The sequence below is a fragment of the Agelaius phoeniceus genome, chromosome 7 (assembly GCF_051311805.1).
Source record: "Agelaius phoeniceus isolate bAgePho1 chromosome 7, bAgePho1.hap1, whole genome shotgun sequence".
Lineage (NCBI taxonomy): Eukaryota > Metazoa > Chordata > Aves > Passeriformes > Icteridae > Agelaius > Agelaius phoeniceus.
Window position 1 is genome coordinate 27,073,575 of NC_135271.1, and position 12,446 is coordinate 27,086,020.

General features: G+C 41.7%; 1 protein-coding gene across 1 annotated transcript in view; it reads left to right on the forward strand.

Moving 5' to 3' along the window:
- The first annotated feature begins 5,759 nt into the window (after nt 1-5,759).
- CERKL (CERK like autophagy regulator) overlaps nt 5,760-12,446 on the forward strand; it is a 50,980-nt gene continuing 44,293 nt past the window's right edge. The window contains exon 1 of the mRNA XM_054636671.2: nt 5,760-6,051. Coding sequence (XP_054492646.2) covers nt 5,829-6,051 — 223 coding nt within the window. The 5' untranslated portion in view covers nt 5,760-5,828. The remainder of the gene's footprint in view (nt 6,052-12,446) is intronic.

Below are 12,446 nucleotides of genomic sequence, written 5' to 3' on the forward strand. Positions count from 1 at the left end.
CAGCACAGGCCTAAAACTCTATTTTTAGGGCTGGTGTGACCAATGGCCTTTCCCTTCTTCTTTATGACATACTTCTGACAGCAGAAGTTGCTCTGCCAGCAGTGCATGCTTGAGGTTAAATCTGCAGGTACAGTACACAAGAAACAGTCACCACTTGTGACTGTTTCCTTCTTGGTGTTCTGGAACAACAGAAGAGGATCTGTGGAGGTTGTGGACCCATTGTTGGCTGCGACAGACACAGCTGAGGAGTCTGAAATGGTGGAATTCCAGGTTACATCCACAAGATGCCTGGGAGACTGCACCCTCTGGTTTTACCCAGCCCAAATGAACAATGCACCTGAACAACATCAGACCTTGGCCCAGCGCACTCAGAAGGAGTCTCCAGGTGAAGGGAAGTCGATTCAAGGAGAACCAAGATTCCTGGATTCACCAGAAGAAAACAGAGCCACTTTCTCCAAAAGATACTGTTACTGAATATTAATAAACTAACATGGAAAAGTAACATGCAGTTCCAGAGGTAATAAGGATGAATAGAAATAATTCTAAATTATGTACTGAGAGCAAATAAAACAATTCTTTTCTATCTGCTATAACAGTAAAGAAATCTTGCAATATTGTAACTGATTAAAACTAGATCCACCATGACCTTACCAATTGCTTTTGACATATTAAAAACATGAGTATCTTTTTTAAAAAGTACAATACTTCTGCTCAGAGAACCATCCTTTCAAATAGTTTTAAAAATTACAGAGTTATTTCATTCTCTTTTATATATATAAAAGGTACCTTAAGATTAAAAAAATCAAACAAAACCCACCCATTTCTCACTCATTTCTATTGAGGAAGAACAGAAATGAAACTTGGAGTTCTGCCTGGTGCTGTATCAGGGAAAATATGCAGAAATTGGTCTTTGTTTTTATTGACCAAGATGGGTTGTATGGTAATTATTTCAGAAATTATAAATGGTCTACACTCTTCCCTTAGCTGAAAAATCCCATATTATAAAAAATCCTTGAAAAACATAGTACATAAATGCATACTGAAACAGTGAGCCAAAGATCTACAAAAACACTAATATCTACATAAGTGTTTTTTAAATAATTCATATATGTATTTAACAAACTGTCAGAAGCTATGCAATACAAGATTAAAACTGACAATGCTCTCAAAGCATTCTCTTAAGTATTTAGGTTGCCTAAAGGGTATGTAAAACATAGAATATCAGCCCTAGTTTTCAGTTCTCTAGCTTGTAATAGTTTGCAGCATAGAGTTCACTGCATTTTGCATGAAATGAAATAGAAACAACTAATATTTGCATGTTTACCAACACTGTGACAGAGCAGCGGACAATAAGATTCAGAGGGAAAAAATTACCTTAAAAAGATAGCATACCAACCTTAATGCAAAGAAAAGACAATATACTCTGATCAACACATTCTCATTTCATATTCTTCTTATTACCACTTTCTTTTCTATTGTTCTGATTAATTTCAATTCATGGGAGTATCAGGAATGGCTGCAACTTCAGACCGCATTTCTGCAGCTTCTTATAATTTCACTGCTCTCTTTGCAAAGGTTTGTCTGTTTCCTTACCTACTTTTTTTTTTCTCTGTTCATTAAGGCCTTCCTTCTTTTGAAAATTTGAAGATGTATAGCAATAGTAGTGCTCTCTTCTATAGACCATTTATATAATTTTCCTTCAGTATAATTATGGCTTTGCTTACCATGCCAAAAATTTGGTATTCTGCTTAATGTCACGTCTTCATGGTAAACCAATTAAAGAGAGCTGAATTAATATTAAGAGTTACAAAAGATTATTTTCTAAAGTAGAAATGTAAGAAGGGAGCATACTTAGGAGAGCTAATATCTGTGAATGAACAGCTGAACTATAACTGACTATACACTAAACTCTCATTGTATAAACACACACTGTAGCCAGAAAAACATACAAGCCAAGGGTATGCTGCCAACTTCAAAATTCAGGTTTCTCCAGAAGGAAGTCTCCATTTGCTACAGAAAACAAGTCAGCTACCAGAAATGTTCAGTCAAAAGCTCTAGAATGAGGATATTTTCCCCGGAGTGTCCCCTTGTTGCTTCTGGTCTAAATTCCTGTTCCTTAACTTGAACATCACATTTCTTATGAATCCAAGACTGGCCTAGTTACCTCATTGCATTTTTACAGACACTTTTTTGAGGTGGGAGGACATATTTTCCAACAGCAAGCTTTACCCACTTGCTGTCCTTCAGTTAACACTAGCTGTACTTCCCTCACTACTTCTGTCACAGGTTGTCATACCTCTTTCTTCACTTCACAAGGTTCTTCTGGAAAAGAGTTCTGAGGCTCTCACTACTTATTAGCATCTAGAGAGCAAGGCATGATTTCCAGAAAGTTAGTTAAGGAGAGCTTAGCTCCTCTCCTTGTTTCCTTCTACCTCTTGGTCCAGAGGATGCTTCCCTCTTCTAGGCCATCTGGTTGTGCTCAAGGCCAGCACCCTGACCTGGGACAAAACCTGCCCTGGGTCCAGACTGCTGAGAACAAACTTGAAGACACCACAAGGGAGATGTCCCCTCCTTCATGCAAGTTCTGTGGTTTGGAAGAGGCTCTTAAGCATGGTGTCTGCCTTCATCTTATTGCAGCCCTGTCTGTGCCATACCCAGGTCCTGACCCACAAACTCAATAATCTTGTCTGACTTTGGACCTGCCTTGATAACACAAGCTTCCCTGGTGGGTGCTGGGCTAGCACTGACACTGGCTACTGTCACCTGACCTGACCTAGTGACTGTGCTTTTCAGCTTGATGCTGGACCTACCTGGATACAAGGGGCTTGTCTGGCTGTCTGGGCTCTTGTTGAACTAAGCTACCTGACTTGTAATCACTCTAAACCCCATTTCCTTTTTGAAGCAGCCTGCTCCTACTGTTCCTCAGAATTCCTCCTCTTGTTCTTCTGGCTGCAAGGCCCATGAAGCCACCAATGAGCCTTAAAAACCTTGAGCATCCCCACCTGCAACCCCCTCACTGACCCTACACATGAGCCTGGAGCTCTATTCAAGTTCCTTCTGGGACTACAACTTTTTCAGTTCCAGGTGCTGTGTGATGCTGGTCTGCAGCTCAGCCACAATGCTGACCTGGCTCTGAACCCTGCTGATCCAGACCTGCCCGATCATTGTAAACCTGGCTGACGATTTGGGTCTTTGATGGAGTCTAACATCCTCCCTGACTTCCTTGCTCAGGTACAGTTGCTGCTTGAATGCCTGCTATACAATTCCTACTGGCTGTCTTGCATCTTCTTTCTCTGATACAAGAACAGAAGATACCACATTAGATCATCCATACACACAACCATTTCTTACAAGAAAGTTAAAGGGAGTTTTATGTGTGAGAGTTCCAGACATAGCCTAGAAAACTTGATAAAATTATATTGCTGGACTATTCCATGCATTTCCAAATTCAATGTGCAAATCTGAAATTTGTGGTCACTAAAAAAAATAAAGATCTGTTAAAATAGATTTGTTGGGAATCTTTCCCCCCAGGGAAAAAACGTCTGTCTCAGATTTACAAAGAATTGTGGGCACTGAGGATTTGTGAACAGCAGCAAAACACAATGAAGAGACTTTTATGGGTTTTGTTACTATGTGGAGTTCTCTTACTATTTTATGTTTTTATCTAATACATTTAGTACCTTAACTGTTACTGATTTAATAGACTTTTCAAGTAATGCCTATAAGAAGGTGTTAGAAGTTTTAATTACATCAGTCAAAGGATATTACAAGTCTCTTAGGGATTGCAGTAGTTTCCCACTGGTAGTACTGAAAATACTATTATTTTAGGGTTCTAAGCCAGTTATCAATTTACCCTTTCCTTTACCTTAGGAGAAATTATCTGGTAGTAATATAATATACACTAGGTGGTATAGGCTAATAAACTGTCCCAGAAACAAATACAAATGACTGCAGGGAATTATAGAGGGCATATGGCCTCAAAAGAGATTTGACTATATCTAGCTTCATATTATGCTTTATATTCCAGTTAATGATTTAGCTTTCCTTTTGAATGACATCAGTGCAAACACATTAAAGATCACTGACACCAAATAATAGGCACAAATTGAATTAGTTCATCTACTGCTGTATCAGAATGATAAATGTTAAGGCAAGCTTGTTTGGCTCACACGTTTTCCCGCCTCATCACTCTTTTTTTTTTTTTTTGCTTAAAGATATTTTGCACAAAACTTCTACACTCTACACATAATTTCAGTTATTTATACCTTATTTTATCTGACTACTTTGCAGTTGAGATATTTATATCCCAACAAAGAAGAACTAAGGGACAAAATAAAAATAAAAATAAAAATAATTACTGAAAGTTTTAAGCAAACATAAACCTTATGTGGTCATGTGATTCAGAAAGGCAAATTGGTGATGGTTGCATTTCAGTAAAAGCTGTATTGATGGCTCAATGCAAATTGAAAATAGGCTGCATATTTAACAAATATTTGGAATATACTTTAAACATGGCAAAGTAATAGATGGAAATAAGTGTCAAAAAGTTGTACCATGATGACTTTTTAAAATGTGTCTTAAACCTGTCTTCTCAGCTACATAATAAGTAGCTTGTTACTGGTTTTTATGGAATTATGAAAGAAGGCAATATGCCTTGAGAACATGCATCATCTTGTGAGCTCTTGGCTGGTTTGACTCTCTTCTACAAGGCTAAACATCACAGGATACTCTAACATGTGGCTTAAACTGTATCTTGTATCCATCAGCAAAGGGCAATGTTTTCAATCTATTGCTTATTTCTCAGGAGGACAGTTACATTTGTATTGTGACAAACATTAAAGATAAAATTACTGAACTTTTTGTTTAATAATATCCTTTTCACACCCTAGCAAGCCACCATGGTGTTATAAAATTTTATAAATGTACAGGCTCAGAAGCACCTTATAAATGGGAGTTGGCTGTGCACTCTAACATGATTGTCACCAGTGAATCTTACAGCAGCTGTGAGTAAAACTGTTTTATTTCCAAGCAGTGAAGCCTATAATTTATAGAACAAGAGTAAAGTGGTCTTCCTCCCTAGCATTCAAGCTTTGAGGATGAGGGATGACTACGCAACCCTTCTGGGTATTCCTTCTGCACTGGCCCACTTGATAGTGGATCTGTTCTAGTACAAGTCACTAGCAGACTCCAAGTTTTGCTTGGTCACTATGAATGAAGGGTATAGCTGGATGATGCCTCCACCCGGGTTTATGGCAATAATCTGTTTTGCAGCAGGAATGCCAACGTGGTATTTACATTAAGGTTATGTCAGAGTCACAACTTGTGAAAGACTCAGCCTTTTTAGTATGGAAGGGCTTATTAGAACTTTATGTGGTAGTTTTCTGAAGCTTGGTAATAGTAATATTGTTAATGATAACAGAAAAGTGGAAGACTTGGCACTCTGACAAGGAAAATTAATTTCTGTAGTGGGAGCGTTCCTTCCTTGGAGAAGTAACTGAGGAGAGCACGAGCGCCTTCGGGCCGCGGTTCCCCGCGGGCAGCGCCCCTGACGCGGGTCCTGCCGGTGCCGCCCTGCGCTCTGCCCGGTGCCGGGGGGGCCGCGCTGTCCCGGCAGCCGAGCCCCGCTGTCTCGCCGCTCCGGCGGGGCACGGGCGCTGCTGCCCCGGTGCCGGCGAGGACGCGGCCCCGGCTCCGGCCCGGGCCGGGCGCCCTCCCGCCGGCCCCCGGGCGGTCCGGCCCCGCCTGCGGGGCGGGGCGGGCGCTGCTGGGCCCGGCGGGCCGCGGGCGGTGCGGCGGGGCCGGAGCGGAGCGGGGGTGCCGCTGCCGCCATGCCGGGCGCCGCCGTCCCGCTCCCCCGCCCGGCGGGCCGCGCCCGGGCCGCACCCCAGGAGCGGCGGCGCAGGGTGGCCCCGCTGGCCGCGGCCCTGCCGGCCCGGGCGGGGGACGAGCCGCTCCTCAGGGGCATCTTCGAGATCGGCAAGAGGAGCTGCGACGTGGTCCTGAGCGCCCGGCGGCTCCGCTGGAGCCCCATCCTGCCCGAGAGCCCCACAGGTGGGACGGGGCAGGGCGGGGCAGGGGGTCCGCCCCGGGCTGGGGCGAGCTGGGTCCCCGCGGGGAGAGGCGGCCTGGGCTCTCCGGGCAGCGCGGGGCAGTCACCCTAAACCGGGATTGCAGTAAAGTGCTTAACGGCAGTGCTGTCGGGCACCTCTGTTCCCTTCGAGGTTACTTTGCTGACTGAAGAGAAAAAGAAATTGTTTATAACGCTTTGAGCGTCTTGTACCTGAACCATCTTTCTCTGGCAAGTGTCTTGTCTTCTTGGTGGGTCATACGAAAGGGACAGAAGGTAGAGAGCATGTTTTTATGGCCTCTTTAGCCCCAGGCAGAGCAGTAAGAGGATTTGATTTTGTTTCTGCGGCATCAACTTTTCCCGGCTTATACTCTTTGGCAGGTACATAAACTAGAGCACAGAGAGGAGAGGATGGTTTTGCAGGATGTGCCTGAGATTTGTGATGAAGCTTCTGTTGCAGGTCGTCATTGCTCTATGGTGTTCACACGGCAACACACTGAGAAAGTGTGGTTACAGGATTTGATCAAGCGAAACAAATTATATACAAAAGTTTAAGAAGCAAAGGAATGCTGCTTGAATGTATCCAAATAGATACCTTTTTCCTAGAAACTGTAGAAACATACATATAGTTGTAAAACTGCATACACGCTCCTAAACGTTCTTGTTTATTTCAGTAACCCCCCAGTGTTTACGTGAAAGAGAAATCAAAGTTGTATTCAGGAATGCAGTTTCCAGGCAGCGTGTTTGCCTTCCGGGATGGCATGGTTACCTTGTCCAGGCTTAAAATACCACGTTTATTTCAGAAGTGTATGGGACAGAACTTAAAAGTTCCTGTAGGTAAGATCTCATAGCCACAGAGTCAGCATTTAGAGAAGCAAAGAAGTAACCAGATGCTCGCAGGTGAAGTCATTAGGGTTCATTTAATGTAACCATGTTGGGATCCCAGAGCTACCGAAACTGAACAAGTCATGCCCTGCTGCTGACTCCTCTCCTGTGCACAGTGTGACCGTGTAAATGCAGTGCTGCACTCACACTGAAATACCCGCTTTGCAGTTGGACACTGAGTTCTGATCACCCCTGCACCCGGTGTGGGACACAGCCCTTCCTCTTGGGGAGCCAGTCTGGGTGCCTTAAGTAATGCTGCTAGTGCTGGAGGCTCTCTTCCTTCTCATTTGGGACTATCTACAGGTCTCTGTGTATGTGATCTGTAGTGTGATTTATTAATTATTTAGTTCTGTGTGTAGAGCTCTAATATGACTGTCACTTTATGTTCTGCCTCCTTTAATGTAGGTTAAATTGCCATATATCAGGAACTAGGGTCTGTAATTGTCTTGTAATTGTCATCAGGGAAGGATATTAAGGTTCAGACAGGAAGAATAAATTTTGGTGTATATTGCTCTATGCTTCCAGAGATGGGGAGTATATTCTGTGTTTTGGGATTTGTGTGTTTTTGGCTTTTTTTGTTTTGTTTGGTTGGTTTGGTTTGTTTGTTTTCCAAGGAAAAATTCACCCCTCTCAGTTGCTATGTTCATATAGACATCAGAAACTTTTCACAGCTCCTGAAAGGTAATGATGTTAGCAGTGCCTATAGTCAGACTGGTAGCAGATGGCAGTACTTCAGGAATCCTATGGAAAGCAGCACTGACAAACTGCTGCCAATTTTATCAGGATTTGGGCTTTTACTGCACATGTATTAAATATATGCTGAAACTTCTTTCTCTGAAAGTTTGGTTTTATACTATGTGGCATTGAGCTGCTGAATAGTTTCATTTTTGAGAGGCTGCAGTTGCAGCAGTCAAACACGGATTCTGGAGCTTGAATGTTTTTTCTTTCCCTCATTCTTGGCTCCCAGCAGCACTTACCCTGGGGTGTTCTGTACTGGTGCTGGGAGGAGCCATCTGTGGTGGGGTCTCATTTGTAGATAAGTACAGCAGTGGAGTGTTCAGAGATGACTAAAGGATCTCTGGACAAGTCTCTCCAATGGGATTTGGCTTATGCATGTTCTCTCCAACCCAAAAGCTTCCTAATGTAGTTTGCCTGAGGCTCTAAGAGGTCAAGCCAGGTCTTCACGCTTTGCAAGCACTGCTGAATGTCTCTTGCTTGGACTCATACGTAGTAATTCTTCCTCTTTTAGGGAAAGACCTTTCTTCTATGGTAATTGCTACAGTCTGTCAAAATCAGAGAACTATAGGGTAGTTGCTTTGTTCCCTTTTTCCTAACCTCCCATCCCCCATAGTTCTCCAGATGAATTCTTGTCTTGCTGAAGTTGTCATTCGTCATCCACAGCTCTGCAGTTCTGATTGTTCTTACATGTGGTAGTTTGTGCAGCCTTGGCTCCTCCAGGTTCCACCAGAGCTCAAAGCTGCAGCTCAAAGTCTCCAGGCAGGGGGCATCAGCTGTGCCTGGGCCCAGTCATGTCACAGGGATATATGGATGTGTAGTTCTGCTCCACTGTGCTGTTCCCAGGGGGCTCTAGGCAGCCTGATTATCAGAGAACTTCCTTCTTTACTCTGTCCTCGAGTTCTGCAGCCTCTGTCTCCAAGAGGTTTTTGGCTACCCATGCTTGCTGATGACATTTGATGGCTTCCTTTGCTGTTCACTCTACAGCAAAGTTCCTAACTCTGAAATAAGCATGACCCATTACGAATTTTGTGTGTTATTTGTTATCACAGAGCTTATGGCAGAAGCGAGTCTTGGGCAGGTGACTGGGTGGGGAGCCTGAGGGAGAGAATGTGTCAGGTGGGAATGTGGACAAGTGTGAGGCACGGCTCAGCTGCCCCCTTGGAAAGGCTGCAGCTCCAGCCTGGGTGTGCAGCTCAGCTGAGCCTGTTCTCCTCCCTGGAGGCAGGACCCCTTGACCCATAGCTGCTTGCTAGCTTTAACAGTGCACGGGGTGCCCCAATGAGACACAGAGCTCACAGGCTGTAGTTGGTAGTTTTTTTCTCTAGCCTCTTTCTATGTGGCATTCCTATGCTATAATCACGGAAATTAAGAAAAAGGCAAAACTTCTGTATTGATATTCCAGCCCTGAACTGTGGAGGTTCTCATATTGAGTGCTGCTTCAAAACTATAGCAGAGAAAACTGTCTTAAGTACAGATTTGAAATTAGATGTGATTTTTCTAAGTTCCCAGAAGATCATTTGTATCCTCTTTATGCATATGGGTTTTTTGTTGTTAAATAAAGACTGTAATTCTGATAATTTTTAAAGCCTCCAGCATGTTTTTAAAGTTTGCTGCAGAGTTTCCTGATTAACAATAATTGCAGTTTTTCAGCAGATTTCTGACAGGTAGGAAATGTAACAAAACTGGCAATTGTCCAGTGCTTTACCAGAATGTGAATCCTGGAGGATTTAGATCATCCTGATAAACTTTATCATTGTAATTTGTTGTGTGTGTGTAGTGTACTAAACTGAATATGAAGTTATTCTCTGACTAACAGCTTGTGGGCTGGGCTGACTATTTGGATAATAATAGTAATAATTTGGATAAAACTTGCTTTTTAAGTATAAGTAATTAAACATAATTTCTAAATTAATTAATTAATGAACAAGAAAATAAGATCTTGGAGCAATCCAGAGGTTAATGTACTGTTGAATATATATTTCACAATGAATAAAATAAAAAACATATATTTTTATAATGAATTTAAAGAAATCAGTAATAAGTATACTATTCTTATCTATAGTATGCTATAGTTCTTGTTGCTATTAATCTAAGATATAGATTTACAGATATTCTATGTAAGTGCAGCAATAAGGAAAAAGAATCACTGATGTATTTCAACAGTGAAAGAGTCAGCAATAAAGGACTTAAAATTAATTCCGAGTGCATAGTGGCCTGTTGCCAAGGCTATTTAGGAACAGATGTGGCTGAAATAGATACCAATAGTCTGTTTGGGATCTCTAAAGTAAGACATCTGTCAGTCTATCGGTCAGTCAGGAATAATGGAAATGGAAACTGGCTGTTACAAAATGTGAATTACCGAAGTTCCAAGAGGACCAAATTCAAAGCTTTTTGATTCTACTTCTGACATGTAGAGAACATATTTTCTCTAAGTGGCTTATCTGTTATCCAAACAGAAAAACTATTTTTAAGGAAGAGACATAAGAAATATGAAGTGTAACTGAAAGTGAGGTGTTCATGTGCCACATGAATATATGACATTTTATATACATATATACATTTTAGAATGTAAGTTGAAGGAAGAAAGCATGCAGTTTTAAACAATCCCATGGTATCTGAACTTATAAGGCACTCAAATGCTTTTCCAGGAAGTCTGTAAAATTAATGTATTTTAGAAAAAAGCTGCATGAAGTTGCAAAATAATTTACTAATCTACAATTTACTGTGGAAATTGAAAAGTATTTATGGAAATAGGATACACTAAATAAAGGAGTCTTAAATTCTGTTCTTTATTTCAGGGGACTTTTGAACATAATATCTTGACTGTCCATGTGGTTTTTTTTTTCCTTTATCAGAAGATCAGTTCATGTGTTTGTGGCACAACTTAGGTTGTTTCATTCTTTCTGTTCTTTCTTGTATTTCACACTTTTATGCACCTCTTTGCTTACATTGAAAAGGGCTAACATCCTCTGGATACCTAATAGGGCCTTTTACATGCACTTTAATTCTCTACCTCCAAAGAGAGAGATCAGATATTTAAAACTTCGTTCCAGGAAAAAAAGTTTCTCTGCTAGTTCTTGAAAATTGTATTTGTGTGCTCAGCTTTGCATACACATTAAGTTCTGCTTGTCTTAGTGAGTTGGATTCTGTTGCTATGGACATTTGAAATAACAGGATTTATTTAGCTTTCATGGAAAGTAAGCCTTCTTTATGGCCTGTTTAATGCAAAACTTTCTGTTGATGAATTTGTGGTTTGTGTAATCTTAAAGCTCTTGTAGGCCATAAACTCAGCAAATTTTAGGTTTGGATAAAGATGCTGGGTTTTGCTTTTGTGGTTGGGATTTTTGCCTTTGTTTCTCCTGTAGCACTGTATAATAATTAGGTCTTTGCCATGTCCTATTATTGGAGATAAGGCTGTGCTTTGCTTTATTCCTCTCCTCTGCCTGCCTGGGGAGCGAGGCTGGTGCCTGGCTGGGTGCTTGGCACAGCACGTTGTGCATCGTGGGCCAGTTGGCACACCAGGAACAAGCCAGGCGTGGCTGGTGCTGGGCTTTGGCTGCTGAGCAAGGGCATTGAAGGACTGAAAGGTGGGGATCAGGGGCAGTCAGGAGCGCTGTGGTGGGGGTGAGCTGATGTACTCTGGGAGTGTGGGGGTTTGGGGCAGTGCCCTGTGCGTCTGGGAGGGCTGTGAGTGAATGGAGGGGACGCTGGAGCTGTCTCTGGGCAGACAGGGAGACATGCAGGGTGGTGCTGTGGTGTGAGGGGGGTGTGTGATACGGCCTGGGGAATCACTGGACAGTTAGAGGAGACATAATAAGGTAATGAGGAGTAGAATGTGAATTATTTTAAAAAAAGGTATCAAGGTTCCGTAATTTTCATGTTGACAGAGTAGTTGACAACTCTTGACTGTGCCTTTTGGGCAAAGGTGTGCAAGAGTCAATTGATTGTCCTGCTTATAGAGCATGATGGAGAGAATCCAAAGGTGTATATTAAAAAAGAAGTTGATGTGCTATCCAATCTTTGATGCCCGTGATAGTGATATTTTCATATCCACAATGGTGCTGTAACACTGAGTCCCCTTCTCAGTGTAAATTATTGTTCTTTTAAAATTATTAAAGAATATGCAGTCAAATCCCTTGTTGAAGTAGGGATATGCAGTCAAATCTCTTATCTCAGTTTCTTAATTATCCTAGTTTTTGGCCCTTCAGAAACACTAATTTTTTTAGCTCCTCCCTCTTTCAGATCCTAGATGCTGTTGTATTCTTTCTTTGCTTGTCATTTTACCTGAATCTGTACCCCTCTATTATGCACCTTTGTCTTTTTCTATTTGCATCAAATGTTGCTTGCTTATCTTAACTTTTAAGCGTAATTAATTGGAAGATGCATGAAAATGAATTTTTTTCTGCAGTTGCAAAATAGAAATAAAAGTAGGGAAGTCTGTCATCTGCTCTTGTTGGAATCAATAAAACTAAACTTAGAGAAACAATTTTCCTCTCCTTGTAAATGTCTTGTTAACTATGTCTGTCACAGAAACAGCAGGTAAATAATAGATACTGTTGCAATTATGTAAAACCCAAACAAATAGATATTGGATAGAAGAAATCCCTTTTTGTTTGCTGTTTCATTTAGGTATATCTGGCTACATTATGCACTGCCTTTAGAAGGAAGTGTTTATTCAGGACATGCAGTTCTCTAAAGGTATTTTTATCCTACTAAGACAATTTATGAAAAAGCTAAAGTGGTTGAAAATCTGAGA